The 20,856-nt window shown below is 44.0% G+C and overlaps 3 protein-coding genes across 4 annotated transcripts; 1 reads left to right on the forward strand and 2 right to left on the reverse strand.

Annotated features, from left to right (window-relative positions):
- Window positions 1-696: 696 nt before the first annotated feature.
- On the forward strand, window positions 697-7,452 carry LOC124472227 (E3 ubiquitin-protein ligase HECTD3-like). Its single transcript, XM_047026953.1, has 22 exons — window positions 697-865; window positions 1,291-1,796; window positions 1,907-2,067; window positions 2,181-2,273; window positions 2,440-2,575; window positions 2,708-2,829; window positions 3,366-3,476; window positions 3,628-3,710; window positions 3,941-4,106; window positions 4,252-4,333; window positions 4,500-4,682; window positions 4,785-4,837; window positions 4,943-5,007; window positions 5,101-5,204; window positions 5,311-5,424; window positions 5,523-5,612; window positions 5,705-5,911; window positions 6,040-6,169; window positions 6,304-6,378; window positions 6,469-6,550; window positions 6,647-6,718; window positions 6,811-7,452. Exons 2-22 carry the CDS (start codon window positions 1,446-1,448, stop codon window positions 6,905-6,907), a joined length of 2,577 nt encoding a protein of 858 aa, XP_046882909.1. The 5' UTR covers window positions 697-865; window positions 1,291-1,445; the 3' UTR covers window positions 6,908-7,452.
- A 1,368-nt stretch (window positions 7,453-8,820) lies between these two features.
- Window positions 8,821-16,322, reverse strand: LOC124472228 (E3 ubiquitin-protein ligase HECTD3-like). 2 transcript variants are annotated; one of them, XM_047026954.1, is made up of 22 exons: window positions 16,273-16,322; window positions 15,137-15,642; window positions 14,870-15,030; window positions 14,664-14,756; window positions 14,362-14,497; window positions 13,176-13,297; window positions 12,832-12,945; window positions 12,622-12,704; window positions 11,912-12,077; window positions 11,683-11,764; window positions 11,334-11,516; window positions 11,093-11,145; window positions 10,921-10,985; window positions 10,724-10,827; window positions 10,504-10,617; window positions 10,315-10,404; window positions 9,998-10,204; window positions 9,733-9,862; window positions 9,493-9,567; window positions 9,306-9,387; window positions 9,135-9,206; window positions 8,821-9,036 (listed from the first exon to the last, which is right to left on the reverse strand). In XM_047026954.1, exons 2-22 carry the CDS (start codon window positions 15,485-15,487, stop codon window positions 8,952-8,954), a joined length of 2,568 nt encoding a protein of 855 aa, XP_046882910.1. In that variant the 5' UTR covers window positions 15,488-15,642; window positions 16,273-16,322; the 3' UTR covers window positions 8,821-8,951. The 2 variants fall into 2 exon arrangements, with proteins under 2 accessions (XP_046882910.1, XP_046882911.1); XM_047026955.1 differs by having other exon boundaries at window positions 16,136-16,312.
- Window positions 16,323-16,609: 287 nt separating this feature from the next.
- Window positions 16,610-19,066, reverse strand: LOC124472256 (bestrophin-4-like). The gene is made up of 10 exons (XM_047027010.1): window positions 19,020-19,066; window positions 18,750-18,940; window positions 18,550-18,644; window positions 18,245-18,478; window positions 17,970-18,124; window positions 17,704-17,781; window positions 17,475-17,627; window positions 17,308-17,388; window positions 17,053-17,207; window positions 16,610-16,944 (listed from the first exon to the last, which is right to left on the reverse strand). Exons 2-10 carry the CDS (start codon window positions 18,899-18,901, stop codon window positions 16,698-16,700), a joined length of 1,350 nt encoding a protein of 449 aa, XP_046882966.1. The 5' UTR covers window positions 18,902-18,940; window positions 19,020-19,066; the 3' UTR covers window positions 16,610-16,697.
- Window positions 19,067-20,856: the final 1,790 nt, after the last annotated feature.

The raw sequence follows: 20,856 nt of genomic DNA on the forward strand, positions 1-20,856 counted from the left end.
AACACCTTCAGCTTGAATTTTTTTTTTCAGGATGTTTTGGTTCAGGGTCTGTAGTTACCAAGGATACATGAAGCCAAAACAAAACTCGTTGCATAGCAACGAATATTCACCATGCTGGACCACTAGTTGGCACATAATTATTTTACACTGATGAGTTGATCCTTTCTGTGCTGCCAAGCCACCGCAGACCCACCGATGCAGACCGGACCATATGTCCATGAACTCTACAAACCCTGAAGGTGTCCTGTCCTTGTGGTATCTCTGTCATAAACACAGTAGCAGCAGATTATTCAATTGTAATTCGGTCGCAATTACTGTAATACCTTAAAGCGATGGAACGTTTAAAAAATGACATAAAAACTTTACGCCCTAAAACAGGGTTTGTGAGAAAATGGATAGAAGTAACTGAAATCTGACTTCGGATTAGTTTAAATTACTTTAGGTTACATGCGCATTGTCATGAAAAACTGAGCAAAACTGATGAAATGTTTGGTCTGTCAAAGATGGAAAACCCGTACTATAAATTGCAAGGTGGAGCTGCCGTGCTGCAGACTTGAAATACCATCATCATTCGCATGAACCTGCTACGATGTTTAGGTAGGTGGCACTTGAGGTGCACATGAATGACCCCACACATCATGACACTAAAATCCCGCCCACTTGAAGAACATTATAAAGCTAAACGAGATCCTGTGATTGACGATGATCTGGGTACTTCCGTATGGTAGCTATAGCTAGCTGGTAAGCGTCAAGTATATGCTACAGTACAGTAATGCCAAAAATGTGCGTTTTTACTTAACTATCGAAGGAACTGATGAGGGAAACTGCTCTCCCAAGATTGCTAGCTAAATAGCTAGTTGCATAAGTGAGTAACGATAGCTATTAATTTCTCAATTGTGCGGTATATGACTTGCTAATGATGATACCTTATGTTAGTATGTCGATCTGATTAGCAGCAAACTAGCACTGCAATGTAACGTTGTGGCAAGGTATGTCTTAACAGATAGATGCTGTATTGGTTTGCTAGCTAGTTCTACCCAACTAGTGTCAGCTTTGATCTAACTTTCTAAGCAGAACCACCCAGTGTGACGTTATATGCCATGTCAAGAAACCTTATCCTGATTCCGGGATAGCTGGCAGACATGATAGTTAGGCTGACACACCCTTCTGACCCTGGCTAGCTCGTAGGAGCCTGTTTGTTTGGTAGTCGACAGCTGAAGTGGTGAGACTGGAGTGGCATGATCTGTTTTGTCTAAAGTTGTGGCTTTGCTTTGTGTGTCATGTTTCTAGGAGTATTGCAGCGTCAGTACAGGAAAACAAAGGGAAAACCAAACTGCTCACTGTAATGTCAGGGGGTGTTCCTTAAACTCTGGAGGCATTCACACAGCTCACCGACTGTCACTGCTGCTACGCCTGCCTAGCTGTGAGCTGGAACACAGCTGGAAATGTCACCTGGCGACAACCCTCATGTTTTACTAGGAAGAATTCGCTTCCTAAACAAGTGCATTGAATGTTTTAGGAAGAATGAATTGGTGCCAGAATGTCTGTGTTATGTCCCAAAGGAGGTTTGCTATAAAATCTGTAAAGATTCATCATCAAACTCAACTGCCTCGTTTAGCTCTTCCGCCAGCATCTCTGCAGGAAAGACCCTTGTGTCAGTTTGGGAAAGCCCCCATCAAACTCCACATAGCAAGAAGTTATACAAGTATAACATTGAATTAAAGAAAGGGGCAATTTTTCGGACTACTGGGGAAGAATACTGCAACAGTCAAGGACTATGGGTCAAAATAAACAAGGTAGGATTTGCACATCCAGCCATCAGCCTACAGTACACAGTAAATGAGTCTGCAACATGTTTGATATTGTTTTGTTCATGTGTTGTGTGTGTGTGTGTGTCGGTGTACAGGAGCAGCTGGAGGAGCACCGTGTAGGACAGGAGCTGGAGGAGGGCTGGATCCTGGTGTGTAAGCACACAGAAGGAGGGGACAGACTGGTGCCTGTAGAATCCCCCGAAACTGTCAACAGGCACCAGCAGCTCTTTGGCTACGATCACAAACCTTGCGACAGGTGTGTGTGTACACTCACGATACACACTATCCAAAGATGACTCCAGCCAAAGAAAACGTAACAAGACAGGCTTCTGAATGTGTTTGCTGACCTTCCTCCTCTCCCTGTCTCAGGTGGGAGCAGGTGGTGGACATAGAGGGCTCCCTACATCTAGGCTCTAAGCCTAAGATCGCTGATTGTGATGAAGCTGCTGTCCAGAAGCTCAGGTGAGACCGAATGCTTCAAGCGGAGCGAGGAGTTCCTGTGACATAGCAACTTTTTCATCAGTCCCATTTGTGAGAGCTGTATGTGAATGAGGGTTTACTTTAAAGCAGATCGAATGCATTGCTTCTAGTATGCATCAGTCTTAAGTGGCCTCCTCTGTTTTACCAGACACGTGCCGCCCACCTGGACATTTGAATGTGACGAGGACTTGGTGCACTACTTCTATGACCATATAGGCAAGGAGGATGAGAACATGGACAATTTGAAACGGTGTGTCACCAGCATTGAACTGTCATCTTCTTCAGTGAGTAGATATAATTTTTTGCATGCGTGTGCCTGCATTTGTTGATGGATAGACTGTGTATGCGAGCACTACAGACACTGTTTTCTCCTGCATTTTCTGATTGTGTGCCTGCGGGCGTTTGTGTGTTTGCAGGAGGACCACAGTATTGCAGTGGCCCATCTTACTGATGGAAACGTAGACACTTACTGGGAGAGTGAAGGCATTCAGGGCAAACACTGGATACGCCTGCACATGAAGAGAGGCACTGTAGTCAAGTAAGGCTGTAGATTAGAACATCATGTGTGTCAGATGGGTGTTGTGACGCACACAATTGAAGAGGTCAGAGGCAGAAAACGAGGAATTGCACTGCCGTGTGCCAGGACTCCACAGGGCTTCTCATCAGGGATACTCGCTCCACCCGGGTAGGGCCGCTCAGGCCTGTGCCTAAAGCACAAAACTCTGTTATCAACAGTGATATTTGTGTAAGGACTGGCTTTCGCTCGCCCTCTTCTTCTGTCTCTAGTCTCTCTCCCCCTCTGAGTCCCGTCGCCCCCGGTTTCGTGGATTGGGGTGGTGATGAGCGCAGCCATCTGGCTCGTCAACAGAGTGGGGAGTGGGAAATAGTCTGCTGGTGCTGGGAGGCCTCTGATTCTGACCTGTCAATATAACTATTAAGTACATTGAAGTTGGTTAGAACTAAACTAGTATTTAAATTACTCTTATTTAACAAGTTTGATAAATACATTTGAGTACACTCACAGGTCAAACTTTGTTTCAAATTATATTGGCATGTTTCTGTTTTTTCCTGTAGTAAGCTGATCTTGACCTTGGATTCATCAGATGATGGCATGCCCAAGAGCGTCAACGTATTTGGGGGAGAGAGGGACAACCTGAAGAAGCTGAATGATGTCACTATAGACGAGTAGGTCACTCCTCAGACCATGGACGATGGCGATGAAGACGATGACATGTCACAAACAAGTAATTTGTGTGTTAGCTTATCACAGGCCACAGACATTAACGGTAAATCTTGAACAACACAATTGAAAAGTGTTTATTTATTTCTCCTCTAGACATCTGGTTGGAGAAGTATGTGTGCTGGAAGACATGACAACCCACCTTCCGGTCATTGAGGTTCGAATTGCAGAGTGTATGGGTAAGAGGTTATCCAACTCTTAATATTCTCTTGCTTAACCACTTCTCCTGGTTAGAGCCTAGAGTCTGAAACTGCCCTGTTATCTCAACTGGGAGGGGCTCAGTCTTGACTAGCTGTTATTACAGTTATAAACTTGGACTTTGGAAGTAGATAAAAGGATGTCTCCATCTTTGGCTGTTCCAATCTTTTTTCCACTTCCCTGATGGCCTGTGTTTGCTCACCTACTGTAGAAGAGGGCATGGACACACGGGTCAGAGGTCTGAAGATCAAGTCGTCCTCTGAGAGAGACCTGGGCCTCAGTGCTGATGTGTTCCAGTCCCCAAACCTGGTGCGCTACCCTCGCCTGGAGGGGACCCCAGCTGACGTGCTCTACCGCAGGGCTTTAATCATCCAGAGGTATGGAGGAACCCTCCCACCCTGGCAAACTGCAAAATGGACCCAGTCTATTTAAACTGTTTCTGGTCATCTGGTATTTAAACGGTGGTTCATTCATTCACTCTCTTTTAGCCTGACTAGCTTTCTATATCTTCATACTGTGCAGATTCATCTCTCTCCTGGACAGTCTACTGCCCCACCTGGTCCCGGCCTGGGACTACAGTCTGGGAACCTTCAACCAGATCAAAGTGAGTTAGCAGTTTGACACCAACTGTCTATCAAAGCAGGGCCTAGAATGATCATTATCATGCTGTTGTTTATCTGTGGTTTGATTAAAAAATGTATGTCCCTGCCCACTTATTCACCTTTGGCTGTTTTACTCTAGTAACTATTGTGTGCTCTGTCACCCCATAGAATATAAAGCAGTACCTGCTGCTGTCAAAGCGCCGCTCTGCCCTCATCACCCAGTGCCTGAAGGACTCTGAGACCAGTAATCCCACCTCCATGCCCTGTCTCTACATCAACCGCCGACTGGCTGCGGAGCACAAAGACAACCCCTCTCTGGACCCAAGCTGCAAGAAGGCCGTCTTTACACAGGTTTTTTGTTTACATAAGCATTTGTGTCCTGTGTTACCCCCATTCATCCCAATATTACTATAGGTGATTGAATTGTATACTTTTGACTGCATGTCTTTACAGGTGTATGAAGGACTTAAACCGTCTGAAAAGTTTAAGAAAACCTTGGACTACAGGTAACATCCTTTAATCCCTTTGGTTGACCCCAGGTTCAATACGTCCAGAGCTTCATTTCATACACACAGCGTTTGGTTCCGCATTTCTTTTATTTTCTTCCGCAGATGGCCAGCACAATATGATCAGTGGTGGGAGTGCAAATTTGCTGCAGAGGGAATCATTGATCAAGGTGAGAGAGGAAAGACATCAATAATAAAACGGGTGCTTGTCAGCTAAGAATACATCAAGACAATATACCCGACTCTGCTGTTTTGTCCTGTAGGTGGTGGATTCCGGGACAGTCTGGCAGATATGTCAGAGGAGCTGTGCCCCAGCTCTGCAGAGTGTCCCATGCCCCTGCCTTTCTTCACCCGCACGTCCAACCAGGTAACTGACCGGTACATTCTCTAGCCCTCACTGTTCTAGTACCTCACCTTTCTGGTGACGATTCATTTGAAGAATAGTTGTTCTGACCGCCCTGTTCTTTTCCCAGGGTACTGGCGAAGCTAGGGACTACTATGTACCCAACCCGTCCTGTAAAGAGTTCCAGAAGTATGAATGGATCGGCCAGCTCATGGGAGGGGCTTTCAGAGGAAAGGACTTCCTGGTTGGTGACATCACTTCCTCTCTACCGCCACCCCCTTTGCTCAATCTATCGATGTCCAGTGGAGAGTGCTAAACCCCTCTGCTGTGCCTCTTGTGTAGGTTCTGGCTTTACCTGGCCTGGTTTGGAAGCAGCTCACTGGAGAGGCAGTCAGCTGGAGCAAAGACTTCCCTGCTGTAGACTCTGTGTTGGTGAGCAGCACTTCAGCTAGTGTTCCATTAATCACTGTTCTGCTTTGGTTAGCGAGAGGTCACACAAATGACCGGTGTGTTTGTGTGAGCAGGTGAAGCTACTGGAGGCCATGGAGAACATGGACCAGGAGACGTTTGAGTTCAAGTTTGGTCAGGAGCTGGTCTACACCACTCTGCTGAGCGATGGCCAGCTGGTGGACCTCATCCCTGGAGGCAGCAGTGTGGTGGTCCGCTACGAGGACCGCCGGGAGTTCATCCGTCTAGTGCAGAAATCCCGTCTCGAGGAGTGCAAACCGCAGGTACAAGAACCAAGTTGATTTGAACTACAGATAAAATGTAGATGTTTGATATTGGTGAGAATAAGTGTGTGTGTGTGTGTTTTTGGAGCGATTTATGAGTGCAAGTATGAGTATAATGTGTGTCCCAGATAGCAGCGATGCATGCGGGGCTGGTGAAGGTGGTGCCCCAGGCTGTCCTGGACCTGCTCACCTGGCAGGAGGTGGAGAAGAAAGTGTGTGGAGATCCTGAGATCACGGTGGAGGCCCTCAAACGACTTAGTGAGTGCCCTTATGGGAGCTCAGCGATGCTCTCTGCCACCAGATAAGCAGGAAGTTCATGATGTGATGGATATGTGATCATATTTAGTCCATCCAATTTTTGTTGAATTGTACCATTCACTCCCTGTCCACAGCTCACTTTGAGGACTTGAAACCGACTGATGTTCAAGTGCAATACTTTTGGGAAGCCCTCATGAACTTCACCAACGGTCAGTTAAATGCTGATTGTCTTTCACTGTTAGGATAATGTCGGGCAGAGATGGGTATTTGTCCTCATTTTTACAATGACTTTGTTTTAGAGGATCGTAGCAGGTTTTTGAGGTTTGTGACAGGGAGAAGCCGTCTCCCAGCACCTATGGGAATCTTTCCGGAAGGACAAAGGTATGTACTGTAACGGCATTGTTCCCAAGAAGATACTTTGTAAAGCCCTCAAGTACTGCTGCATGAATTTGTTTGTAAATGAATGTTCCTTTCTAGCTCTGAAACCACTGATGGACTGCCAAAATCCTCCACGTGTTCAAGTACTCTATATTTACCAAACTATACTAGGTCAGTACTACTTTTCACATCATTCGTAAAATGGATTTTAAAGCCACATGGTATGCCTCCCCCATTTCCCTAACTGTCCTTGTTTCCTGCAGTGCAAAGATCTGTGAGGAGAAGTTGCGCTATGCTGCCTACAACTGTGTGGCCATTGACACTGATATGAGCCCCTGGGATGAAGCCTTTAGTAACTGATGCACCCCATTAGAGAATCACTGTTTAGCAGGAACTATAAGAGGAACTATTGCATTACTGTATCTTTCCAACTGCAAATCAATTACAGCTCACATAGTATTGTGTGAAATAAAGCTGACTTTTATCGTCTTTCTAGATTTACTATATTAAGGTGGATCAAAATGACTATAATGCACAAAAAAGATCACATTATTGCTGGACCTGTTGGTTGGCTTTTTTGGGATACAAATTTAATTATAAAATGATCCTTAGGGGGCGGGGTCACATTTAACCTGGTGCCGGGGTACGTCATTGTTAAATGTAACTCAAGAGGGCTGTGCGTGGAGAGATGACAATGCTTATGTAATTGAAACTGTGCTTGCACGTCAACAACAACAACTATCTTGAGCAGGGAAAGAATTGCACTAAGGAAAAAATTGCATTGCATTTGTAACTACCTCATAAAGCTGGTTTAGGAAATGCCAAAAGTGTGCAACAATGTCAACAAGGCAAAGAGTGGCTACTTTGAAGAATCTGAAATAAAATACATTGATTTGTTTGATCCATTTTTGGTTACATGATGTATAAGATATCAAGTTTTGATGCCTTTTGTTAATTCTATTGTACATAAACAATGGTATATTATTGTAAAAAGAAATTCCTGGAATTAGTGAGTAGGTGTGTCCCATTGTACTGGTACTACCCACACCCACACACATTGTGACCTCACAGGTAAAGCAAATCGTTATGGTAATCGCCAAACAAGGGTACATATGGGGGTCTTATCGATTTTGGACTAAATGAGTTGTCTGTACCCGAATGTCAAACTACACATTTCACACTTATATGAGCCACCATCAGTGGCCAAAAAGGTGATGTTTTTGTATAATGCATCTTGGCCATTATTTGACCAATTTTGCTCCAAAAGTCTAAATAGGCTATATTGGAGTAACTGGTGCATTGAAGTGCACCAGTCACCCTCTCATATGCCAAAATCTGGAGTTGCTGGATGGAGTCTCTACTTGATGGCTCTCACGTCTCTTTGTCACACACATCTCACACTTTTGTCACATTGCTAGTAATATGTTGATAAGGGTCAAGATGTGGTGTGATTGGTTGTACTTGTGTATAAAAGGAATTGTGAAGCATTATTCTGTGGATTATTGATCTCCTGAGACCTCCTCAGCTCTGGCTTGTCCAACTCCTTTCCCTTCCTCACCTGTTTTCTATCTCTGTTTTACAATAATCAAGGTAGAGTAGGTAAGAGTTAACCTTCATATTTCAACATGTTTGCCTTCTGATTGATTTCAGTCATTTGCAGATTTAAACCTATATAGTCAAATTACTAATTCCATTGTTATTGGCATACTTTGGTTCATGTTAATACACTGTTCAGTTTCCCATCTTCCTTCAAACGTAAGGGAATTAGTTTTGGTTGTTTGGCCAATATAAAACCCCCTACAATGGCAAGGCAGTACTTAAAGAGATGACAATTTCATGGGGACATTGCTTTAAAACCATAGTAGATTCTGTTAGTTCGGACCAGACGGGAAAGCCTTTGTTGCCCTTTCACATTGATGAGCCTTGGGCAGCCAACGCTGTCATCGGGTTGTGGTTAGTCCATCCTGGGACACTTTCAGTAGGTAGAACTCATCACTGCTGACCAGGGGTCTTGCTGTTTCAGAGATGCTCTGACTGATCTCTCCACTGACAGCCTATGACAGCCTTCTGAGCTACCTCAGCAAAGCTCCAGGTTGAAAGTGACCCTTGAATTTAATGACAGCGGAGTAATCAAATGTTTTCATTTTGATCCCACGACCGCCTACCACCAGATCCAGCAATAATCGGACACAATCTTTTTTGGGTGGATAAGTCATTTTGCTCCACTTTAATATAATAAATCTAGAAAGACAAAACCAAAATCAGCTTTATAGTACTTTCACATAGTAATTTATTATGTACAGCTGTAACTGATTTGCAATTGTGTAGATGCAGTGATGCAATCGTTCCTGCTTAACAGTAATTCTCTAATGGGGTGGATCAGTTCCCAGAGGCCTGTGTCGAGTCACTCCTCCCAGGGGCTCATGTCAGTGTCAATGGCCACACAGTTGTAGGCAGCATAGCGCAACTTCTCCTCACAGATCTTTGCACTGCAGGAAACAAGGACACAGTTACGGGAAAAGGGAGGATTATCGTTTGGCTTTGACGTCGATGGTGTTTAAGAATGATTTAAAAAAGTAGTACTGACCTAGGATAGTTTGGTAAATATAGAGTACTTGAACATGTGGAGGATTGTGGTAGTGCATCTGTGGTTTCAGAGCTGCAAAATAAATGTATTTACAAATAGAACTTCAGTACTTATGCATAGCAAGTGTTATCCAAAGTATATTCTTTGGAGCAATGCCCTTACAGTACATACCCTTGTTTCTCTGGAAAGATGTAGATAGGTGCTGGGAGACGGCTTCTCCCTGTCACAAACCTCAAAAACCTGCTACGATCCTCTAAACATAAAAGCAAAGTAACTGTAAATAATCAAGAACAAATCTCTTACATCTCTGCCCAACAGTATCCTAACCGCCGTCAGTAAGAATCAGCATTTAACCGACCGTTGGTGAAGTTCATCAGGGCTTCCCACAGGTACTGCACTCGAACATCAGTCTGTTCTAAGTCCTCATAACGAGCTGTGGACAGGGAGTGGGGGCATGAGTCACCATTTCCCATGAATGGAGTAACCCAACAAAAATACAAATAGGATGGACTAAATATGATAACATATCCATCACATCATGAACTTCCTGCTTATCTGGTGGCAGAGAGCATCGCTCAGCTCCCATAAGGGCACTCACTAAGTCGTTTGAGGGCCTCCACCGTGATCTCAGGATCTCCACACACTTTCTTCTCCACCTCCTGCCAGGTGAGCAGGTCCAGGACAGCCTGGGGCACCACCTTCACCAGCCCCGCATGCATCGCTGCTATCTGGGACACACATTATACTCATACTCATAAATCACTCAAAAACACACACACACTTATTTGCACCCATACCAAAGATCTACAATTCATCTGTAGTTAAAATCAAACACTCAAAAACACACAACTTGGTTCTTGTACCTGCGGTTTGCACTCCTCGAGACGGGATTTCTGCACTAGACGGATGAACTCCCGGCGGTCCTCGTAGCGGACCACCACACTGCTGCCTCCAGGGATGAGGTCCACCAGCTGGCCATCGCTCAGCAGAGTGGTGTAGACCAGCTCCTGACCAAACTTGAACTCAAACGTCTCCTGGTCCATGTTCTCCATGGCCTCCAGCAGCTTCACCTGCTCACACACACACGCACGCGCACGCACACACACAGGTCATTTGTGTGACCTCTCGCTGACCAAAGCAGAACAGTGATTAATGGAACACTAGCTGAAGTGCTGCTCACCAACACAGAGTCTACAGCAGGGAAGTCTTTGCTCCAGCTGACTGCCTCTCCAGTGAGCTGCTTCCAAACCAGGCCAGGTAGAGCCAGAACCTACACAAGAGGCACAGTAGAGGGGTTTAGCATGCTCCACTGGACATCGATAGATTGAGCAAAGGAGGTGGGAGGTGGAGAGGAAGTGATGTCACCAACCAGGAAGTCCTTTCCTCTGAGAGCCGCTCCCATGAGCTGGCCGATCCATTCATACTTCTGGAACTCTTTACAGGACGGGTTGGGTACATAGTAGTCCCTAGCTTCGCCAGTACCCTGGGAAAAGAACAGGGCGGTCAGTACAACTATTCTTCAAATGAATCGTCACCAGAAAGGTGAGGTACTAGAACAGTGAGGGCTAGAGAATGTACCGGTCCGTTACCTGGTTGGACGTGCGGGTGAAGAAAGGCAGGGGCATGGGACACTCTGCAGAGCTGGGGCACAGCTCCTCTGACATATCTGCCAGACTGTCCCGGAATCCACCACCTACAGGACAAAACAGCAGAGTCGGGTATATTGTCTTAATGTATTCTTAGCTGACAAGCACCTGTTTTATTATTGATGTCTTTCCTCTGTCACCTTGATCAATGATTCCCTCTGCGATGAATTTGCACTCCCACCACTGGTCATATCGTGCTGGCCATCTACGGAAGAAAATAAAATAAAAATGCGGAACCAAACGCTGTGTGTACGAAGCGAAGCTCTGAATACATTGAACCTGGGGTCAACCAAAGGGAGTAAAGGATGTCACCTGTAGTCCAAGGTTTTCTCAAACTTGTCGGACGGTTTAAGTCCTTCATACACCTGCAAAGACATGCAGTCAAAAGTATACAATTCAATCACCTATAGTAATATTGGGATGAATGGGGCTAACACAGGACACAAATGCTAACTGCACACTCTGCTTACTAACCAGACAGCAGTACAGAAATAGGTCAAATTAGCCCAAGAACATTTAAATAATATGTGAACAAAAAATCTCAAGTGTAAACCTGTGTAAAGACGGCGTTCTTGCAGCTGGGGTCCAGAGAGGGGTTGTCTCTGTGTTCCATAGCCAGTCGGCGGTTGATGTAGAGGCGGGGCATGAAGTTGGGCTTACTGGTCTCAGAGTCCTTCAGGCACTGGGTGATGAGGGCAGAGCGGCGCTTGGACAGCAGCAGGTACTGCTTTATATTCTAGGGGGCGACAATGCACACAATAGTTACTATTGTAAAACAGCCAAAGGTGAATAAGTGGGCAGGGACATACATTTTGTAATCAAACCACAGATAAACAACAGCATGATAATGATCATTCTAGGCCCTGCTTTGATAAACAGTTGGTGTCAAACTGCTAACTCACTTTGATCTGGTTGAAGGTTCCCAGACTGTAGTCCCAGGCCGGGACCAGGTGGGGCAGTAGACTGTCCAGGAGAGAGATGAATCTGCACAGTATGAAGATATAGAAAGCTAGTCAGGCTAAAAGAGTGAGTGAATGAATGAACCACCGTTTAAATACCAGATGACCAGAAACAGTTTAAATAGACTGGGTCCATTTTGCAGTTTGCCAGGGTGGGAGGGTTCCTCCATACCTCTGGATGATTAAAGCCCTGCGGTAAAGCACGTCAGCTGGGGTCCCCTCCAGGCGAGGGTAGCGCACCAGGTTTGGGGACTGGAACACATCAGCACTGAGGCCCAGGTCTCTCTCACAGGATGACTTGATCTTCAGACCTCGGATCCGCACATCGATGCCCTCGTCTACAGTAGGTGAGCAAACACAGGCCGTGTAAAATGGCGATTAATGGGTCATCATCAAGCTCTGCAGAAGCCATATAACGACATTTGTTTTAGTCAGGAATGTTGGAGCAGGGAAACATCTAAAACATGCAGGATAGTGGACCCTGAGGATCAGGGTTGAAGATGGCGATAGTGCTCCTAGAAATGACAATTCTGGAGCAAAACCGAAAATTCCGGATGCACTTGGTCATAAACCGAAACCCAAGTAATTTTTTAAACCTGTTTTTAAACTTTTTTTTCTTCATATTTTCCTATTAATATATTGTATGTATATATATATACATATATATATATAAAACATGTTTTTTTTTTTTTTTTATCAGCACCCTACCCACTCTTGAAGTTTCTGCTGAACCAACACTGCAGATTGCAAATATGAATCCTTATCAGAAACTCTGAAGTATTTCTACACCGCTTATTTCAAATTCAAATGACTGCTCTAAGGGCGTAACCAGGAGAAGTGGTTAAGCAAGAGAATATTGGATGTCAGTTGGGAACCTCTTACCCCTACACTCCTCAATTCGAACTTCAATGACAGGAAGGTGGGATGTCATGTCTTCCAGGACACATACTTCTCCAATCAGATTGCTACAGAAGAAGCAAATCATGTTGTTCTATTGTTGCTCAATATTTACCATCAGTGTCTGTGACATGTAATAAGCTGACACACAAATGACTTGTCTTTTCACCATCGTCCACCGTCTGAGTGACCTACTCATCTATAGTGACATCGTTCAGCTTCCTCAGGTTGTCCCCCTCGCCCCCAAATACGGTGACTCTCTTGGGCATGTAGTTGTCATCTGTCGAATCCACGGTCAAGATCAGCTTACTATAGGAAACAAGAAAAAGAACATTTACATATCATTTTGAATATAACATTGAAAATGAATCCACTTAGTACATAAAACTATAGCAGGACCCGTGAGTGCACTTGAATGTATTAATCTAATGTGTTCATTGAGGGTCATTTAAATACCAACACATTTTGTTTTCATTTTAAACAAATGGAAGTTCATTTAAAGCGTCATATTGACAGGATGTTCTAATCTACAGCCTTACTTGACTACAGTGCCTCTCTTCATGTGCAGGCGGATCCAGTGTTGGCCCTGCATGCCGTCACTCTCCCAGTAAGTGTCTGTGTCTCCGTCAGTAAGACAGCTTGCACCCCCACTGGGGTCCTCCTGCAAACACACAAACGCCCGCACGCACACAATCAGAAAATGCAGGAGAAAATAGTGCCTGTGCTTGTACACACTAGGGGTGTCACGATACCAAAAATTCAGTAGTCGGTGCCAATACCATTAAAATAACACGATTCTCGATGCCAATTTCGATACCATGGTAAAAAAGAGAGGATTGTCTAAGATTCCATGTAGGCTACTTGAACCATGAACTTCTTTAAAATATTTGAAAAATAGCAAAATGTCCTACAAAGACATACAAAACATGTGCAATAGAGCATAGCACAACATAATAAAGTGCAATTAAGCCATTCAGCTAACAAGATGAACATGACATGGATTTACCTTCTAAGCTATGGGCTAACGTTAAAACTACAGCTAACCTAAACTAAGTACATAAGCCATTGTAACACACGTGCCCACCATCTCAAACATCATGTAACGTGTATTTTAGTATGACAGATTAAACAAACAGAAAAAGAGCATTCTTTGGATGTATTCAGAATTTCGCCGCGACTTCAACGAACATTGATTTATTTTGTATGATGCCAGATGTTAGCATCGGTGCTGCGCCTCTTCTGGAACTGAATCAGAACTTGCCTTGAATTCTTTAAACAAATCCAGATGACGATCTTTCAGGTGCTTAGCTAAATTGGAAGTATTCCCCCTTGGTCTGAAGACTGCGGTAGCATTTTTTGCATAATGGCTTCTGCGGATTAATTATAACGCCACGGTCATCTGCCTCAAACGCAAACTACTTTTTTTTTGCCTTTCTTGTCAACAAGTCGAAGCGGGGCGATCGCTAAAGCAGCAGTTGTTATCTTGTTTTTCTTAATGTAAACGTCGACTGGAACACTCCTGAAGGCGCAGCACCGATGCTAACATCTGGCATCGGCGCTCACGGTACTTACGGTGCTTCAAAAAAATGGGCATCGTCGGTGTTTTGTTATTTTAGCATCGGAAGGTACCGTAAGTATCGGTTCTCGTGACATCCCTAGTACACACATCAACAAACACACACGGATGCACACGGATGCGCACGCACGCAGATAATATCTACTCACGGAACAAGATGACACGTCAATGCTGGTGACACACTGTTTCACACTCCCCAGGTTCTCATCCTCCTTGCCTATATGGTCATAGAAGTAGTGCACCAGGTCCTCGTCACATTCAAATGTCCAGGTGGGCGGCACGTGTCTGGTAAAACAGAGGAGGCCACTTAAGACTGATGCATACTAGAAGCAATGCATTCGATCTGCTTTAAAGTAAACCCTCATTCACATACAGCTCTCACAAATGGGACTGATGAAAAAGTTGCTATGTCACAGGAACTCCTCGCTCCGCTTGAAGCATTCGGTCTCACCTGAGCTTCTGGACAGCAGCTTCATCACAATCAGCGATCTTAGGCTTAGAGCCTAGATGTAGGGAGCCCTCTATGTCCACCACCTGCTCCCACCTGAGACAGGGAGAGGAGGAAGGTCAGCAAACACATTCAGAAGCCTGTCTTGTTACGTTTTCTTTGGCAAGACTCATCTTTGGATAGTGTGTATCGTGAGTGTACACACACACCTGTCGCAAGGTTTGTGATCGTAGCCAAAGAGCTGCTGGTGCCTGTTGACAGTTTCGGGGGATTCTACAGGCACCAGTCTGTCCCCTCCTTCTGTGTGCTTACACACCAGGATCCAGCCCTCCTCCAGCTCCTGTCCTACATGGTGCTCCTCCAGCTGCTCCTGTACACCGACACACACACACAACACATGAACAAAACAATATCAAACATGTTGGAGACTCATTTACTGTGTGCTGTAGGCTAATTGCTGGATGTGCAAATCCTACCTTGTTTATTTTGACCCATAGTCCTTGACTGTTGCAGTATTCTTCCCCAGTAGTCCGAATACATGTCCCTTTCTTTGGTTCAATGTTATACTTGCATAACTTCTTACTCTGTGGAGTTTGATGGGGGCTTTCCCAAACTGACACGAGGGTCTTTCCTGCAGAGTTGCTGGCGGAAGAGCTAGACGAGGCAGTTGAGTTTGATGATGAATCTTTGCAGATTTTATAGCAAACCTCCTTTGGGACATAACACAGACATTCTGGCACCAATTCATTCTTCCTAAAACATTCAATGCACTTGTTTAGGAAGCGAATTCTTCCTAGTAAAACATGAGGGTTGTCGCCAGGTGACATTTCCAGCTGTGTTCCAGCTCACAGCTAGGCAGGCGTAGCAGCAGTGACAGTCGGTGAGCTGTGTGAATGCCTCCAAAGTTTAAGGAACACCCCCTGACATTACAGTGAGCAGTTTGGTTTTCCCTTTGTTTTCCAGTACTGGCGCTGCAATACTCCTACAAACATGACACACAAAGCAAAGCCACAACTTTAGACAAAACAGAACATTCCACTCCAATCTCACCGCTTCAGCTGTTAGCTAACAACAAATTGGCTCCTAAGAGAAAGCCAGGGATAGGTGGTGTATATTTTCAGCCTAGCTATCATGTCTGCCAGGCTGTCCCCGGAATCAACATAAGGGTCTGACATTGCAAACAGTGCATGCCTCCGTCACACTGGGTGGTTCTGCTTAAGAAGTTAGCTCAAAGCTTAGAGCTTGTTAGGTTGGACTAGCAAGCAAACCAATACTATGCTAGCTAGAGCTATACTTGTATCTGTCTATTCTTATCTAGCTAGGTTAGCACACAAAGTTACACTGCAGTCCTAGTTAGCTAGGCTACAGTCAGCTCGACATTCTACGGTATGTGCTATCATACGTTAAAGAAAAAAAAACTCACTAGCAAGTTAAGCTATCATACAATATTATAATGAATAGCTATCGTAACTCACTTATCCAACTAGCTATTTAGCTAGCAAGCTTGGAAGAGCAGTTTCCTTTATCAGTTCACTCGGTAATTATCTTTAATCTGAAAGTTTGGGCAATATACTCAACGTTATCCAGTTAGCTAGTTATCATACGGAAGTACCTTTGATCACCGTCAATCACTGGATCTCGTTTAGCTTTGCAGTGTTCTTCTAGTGGGCGGGATTTTTAGTGTCATGATGAAGAATGCTCCGCCCGTCGAACGTATGACCCGTCTATAAATGGGTATATTTGATTTATTTTTCGTTTGTGTATTAGGCTACATTATGTGTCACAGTATGCGTTGATTCCTGGTCAAAATAATGTAAATAATTATAATGATATATTATAAGACATTCCTGGGGATTTTTTTTACATTTACTCTCAGTGATTCTACATTATTCTGCAAGGAGGATAAAACAGTCCAACGGTAAATAAACCAGTTTTAATACAGTATAAAGAACATTCAAATGCTTCAAGTGGTCAAAAAAAGAGAAGACATAGCGACATAGCAAAAACATTTCAGTAGCACGGTTGATCCACTGCCACTTAAACTCTCTCCACTCCTTGTATTTTCTGATTGGTGGGTTTGTCTCCATCAACAAGTTTGCTGACTTCCTTTCTATTACACTCATCCCCAATGGTGTGCTCATCTGAGGTCAGGCTTCCCCTGTGGAGTGGGACTAAATGCACACTCTGGCTCCATTTGGTATTGGTCCCACAGACATCACCAACTGACCCTCTAAAATGTTGGCCTAAAACAAGGGAATCCACTGATTGGTCCTCATCACTTATCCTGTAGATGACAAACAACCAATTACAACACAATAATGTTGTGGGCATGCCTCTGAAACACTGTAGTGGTCTCTGGGTTTATGGATCACAACTGTGTCCTCCATCTTACCTCATGTCATATGTCGAGCCCTTGAATACTGGTTTGAGGGTCTCAGCTGCTGTAGATGTGGTGTAAGGGATGGAAAAGTATCTCTCTTTCCAGAACTTGTCCTTCTCAGTAGGAGGCAAGTTCTGGTGCATGTCATCCACAGCCAGCATGGACACCTATAACCAGTTGAGAGAAATTAGGTTGTTCATACTCTGGAACACAACCCTGAAATAATCATTGGAATGGACACCAGCTGAATTATAATGTAGGGTATACCTGAATATTTCGGTCTATAAGTTGGTTGGTCTCAAAGTCGTCATCATCTTCTCCAAATGGGTTGATAATAAGCTCTCCCACCTACAGAAAAAAGGAACATCATAACATGGAACCATGTTTTTTTGTTTTACGGTGCCATACTTAACAATGACAAGTCTTTATCTCACCTTGAGCCAGCCAGCATAGAAGAAGAACTGGAGCAGAGTGAAAACTGGAACGTACAAATCCAGTTTATGGCCTTTGTAGTCCTTCTCTGGATTCAAAAATTGCCGCCCGATCAGGCAGAAGCCAAAGTAAGAGTAAACGGCAAGAGTGACTACCTGCATGGATAGATGCCCAACACAAGTTATTAAACATTCAAATTCATGAATTTCACTGATACATTACTAACCTTACCTGAGTGTAGACCAGAGGGATGCTTATCCAGTCATAGTGGAACAGCAGGCTGCACTTTGCCCTGTAGTTGTTGAGCTCCTATACACACAGGGATACATGATTTACACACTGGAATCCCATTGGTGGAGTAGAGTCATAAACTTAGGGTGGTGGAACTGGCAATGGCGACTAAGTTGGGGTTCTCCTTTGGGTTGGCCCTTCTTTACTTCTTGAGCATTGGCTTGGCAATATAAATATTTAGTATGCTTTGAAATAAGATGACTCACATCCATGAGTAGCCTCAAAGCAATGTCATCCCTCACACGACCCTCCTCTCTTGCTATGGAGGCTAGATTTGTGAACCATGTGAGCGGCATCCAATACTTGTTGAAGTCTGAGTACAAACCCTCGATTTTTTGGTGCTCTTGATACGTCATGAACCCTGATAAAAGGAGAGAACGCGATGCCATCAAAATCCAGACAGAGTAACACCCTCAAGTCATGGCACTGGTCCTTGTCTTTGTGGTGTTGCAATTTCACTTATTATTTGAGATTTCTTTACCGGCATCCACAACATGTTCCAATGATGGGAAACGCCTACGCACTCGAGTGCTTATGGAACGCAATATCAGAACTGAGGAAAGGTTGGCGTATCTCATGAGTGTTCGTCGCAGCAAACGTCCCCTTTCATCTGCCCCGTGGACATTCCCAGAGACCACCATCATCAAGTTGTCAGGCAGTGGGAAGCTTGTGTACTGACCCCACCAACGATTGAAGGCCAAAGTGACGTAGAATCCTGTAGAAAGTATGGCTGACAGAGGCTGAATAATAACACACAATGTGAACATGTAAAGGTGCAAGACTCACCTAAGACGAAAGACATAGGTATAAGGTTGGCATACTGATCACAGTAAATGGCTATGAGTTCAAACAACTCCTGTTGCTTTGGTGACAGCAAAAACCTGTAACAATATTATAACTTGATAACATCATAGATAAGTCACAAATTAACTGGGTACACTGTATGACAGCTCATTTAAAGTTAATCTACAGTTTAACCAATATACCTGTAAAATATACTGAAGAAGGAGTACATCACACAAAAGACAAGGAATTCCTTAAACAACAACTTGTAAATGCTCCCCTTCCACCTAAAGAGCAACTTGGTGAAGCCAGCAAACTTAGCGTTGGCAACTTCAAGGGTGTAGGAAACCGTCATGGTTGGTTTGAAGTATGGCACGACAAAACCAGACACTGCCTGTCAGAGAAATAAATATACAGTGACTGTTCTTGTGTTTTCTAAATGTATTTTTTCACATGAAACAAACCATCCTTACCTTTTAAGAGGCTTCACCAGCTTGGGTCCAGTTTCACAGTTGTGAGTGAAAAAATACTTCTCACGTCGTATTTTAACCCTTCGTATTGGACTGTCAAAATCCATCATGCTTAGGATTTATTGGTGGAATCCAACTTTAACCTGCAGCCCAGGATTGTGTGAAAGACCAGAGTTCATTGGTTATGAATACCTGTGCTTTCAGCATGCGTGTGCGCTTCACATGCAACAAAGAAATAGGGAAGTACATTCTTTAAATCAATCCTAATCACTGACCAGCTCTGTGTGATAAAAGATATACACTTTAGAGAGATTGATTTGACTGTTTAGATAATTTGTCAGTAGTTCTATGCATAAGTCTGGGACACCTAGACCAGTGGCCCTCTGTATATTTCTCTCTGTGGGGATAGCAGGAGACAAAAACACTGTACATTACTGTTACTGTACATTGTGATGCTCATCTCTTCGACCTGCTTAGCTCATGTATTTGTTTTTCACATGAGAATGTTTATCAGCCGAGAGGGACAGTAAATCAGCCTCTTCTTCCAGGGACTTTTATCCTCCTCTCCTGTTTACTCTTTCCTGGCAGCATATTTATGGGCTTGTCTATCCCTGTAGAGGAACAACATGGTCTTCTACATCAACTCCTCTCTTCTCTCAGTGGACTATGTTCTGCCCTACAGTCACAATGACTCAACTGGTGTGGGAAGTCCCATTTGATTTGAGATGCAGAAAACGGAGTACCTAACTGCATTCTTTTGAAAAGCATAGATGCATGCAGGGGCATTGCCAGCATGGAGAAAAGAGGAAAGGTTTTGTGGGGCCCCACTGTTGTGAATTTCCATAAGAAACTGTGTTATTCTGAAACTTTGGAAATGTCTAGATCTCCCAGGATCCAGTATTATATCCAGTATTATATTTCAACACCTGTGGTTATGTTCTGCAGAGGTGGATTCAATAACCAGTTCGGTTTCATGAGGTGCAATCCCTATTACTAACACTGGGTGATGCTCATGTCGTTTCTTGTGGACCTTGTAGTAGGACCCAGCCAATGCCAATAGCTGAGGAAAAATCCCAAACCATAAAATTAGAACTATTTATATCCCAGGACAATTTTAAATTGATTTGAAGAAGCAGGCCATACAAGAATGTGAGATAAAGCTCCCTGACCTCTTGAAGGTCATTCCAGTTTATTGGTGTTTACAAAGCCCTGCTCTTGAGCATACCACAGCCACCAGACATGGACCTAAGGTTTGTTGGTTTAAGCTGTCCCCAGCTAACTTCCTGTCTGTTAAACAATGCTCTTTTGTGAAGGAAATGCTGGTCTTTAAATGTTTTCACAGATATTTTCCCCAAATATATAAGAAATTATAGAAATTCTTGTCTGGCAATGAAAATAAATCTTGTTTTGTCCAGTTCATACTCATCAAAAATAGACACAATAGATAAACAATTAAATACCGCCCAGAAAGACCCATCAAACCAAATTAGATCAATTTCTATTTTCCTAACATGACTAGATTTGACCTCCACTATAATACAGGCAAAGATTTGCATCCATGGAGACCGTGTTTTTTACTCTGTCATTTCCTCCCGAGGGTGAGAGGAGCTGCTGCTGGGGCTAAGACCTCTGAGAACTGGACAGAGAGGGCAGTTCCAGGGTGATTGCCTGAGTAACCCAATGCTTTAATTACAACCTCCCACACTGAGTGAAATCAGAGCTTGGTACCACAGATATTAAAGTGGGCTTTCAGGTGGCTAGAGAAGGCATGGGTCACTGTGGGGACAGAGTAGGTTGAGGCCAAAGGAAGGGTTCAGGTAATGTAAAAAGGTTAAAAGTT

This window comes from Hypomesus transpacificus, chromosome 10, assembly GCF_021917145.1.
Source record: "Hypomesus transpacificus isolate Combined female chromosome 10, fHypTra1, whole genome shotgun sequence".
Classification (NCBI taxonomy): domain Eukaryota; kingdom Metazoa; phylum Chordata; class Actinopteri; order Osmeriformes; family Osmeridae; genus Hypomesus; species Hypomesus transpacificus.

Coding starts and splice junctions, on each gene's coding strand:
- LOC124472227 (XM_047026953.1), top strand. CDS start 1,446: ATGTCACCTGGCGACAACCCTCATGTTTTACTAGGAAGAATTCGCTTC. Junction 4,334..4,499: donor GAACCTTCAACCAGATCAAA/GTGAGTTAGCAG, acceptor GTCACCCCATAG/AATATAAAGCAGTACCTGCT. Junction 6,379..6,468: donor CCTCATGAACTTCACCAACG/GTCAGTTAAATG, acceptor ACTTTGTTTTAG/AGGATCGTAGCAGGTTTTTG.
- LOC124472256 (XM_047027010.1), bottom strand. CDS start 18,901: ATGACGGTTTCCTACACCCTTGAAGTTGCCAACGCTAAGTTTGCTGGC. Junction 17,628..17,703: donor TCCCTCTGGTCTACACTCAG/GTAAGGTTAGTA, acceptor CTATCCATGCAG/GTAGTCACTCTTGCCGTTTA. Junction 16,945..17,052: donor GGCTCGACATATGACATGAG/GTAAGATGGAGG, acceptor TGTCATCTACAG/GATAAGTGATGAGGACCAAT.
- LOC124472228 (XM_047026954.1), bottom strand. CDS start 15,487: ATGTCACCTGGCGACAACCCTCATGTTTTACTAGGAAGAATTCGCTTC. Junction 15,031..15,136: donor TATGGGTCAAAATAAACAAG/GTAGGATTTGCA, acceptor GTCGGTGTACAG/GAGCAGCTGGAGGAGCACCA. Junction 10,618..10,723: donor TCACCCGCACGTCCAACCAG/GTAACGGACCGG, acceptor TTCTTTTCCCAG/GGTACTGGCGAAGCTAGGGA.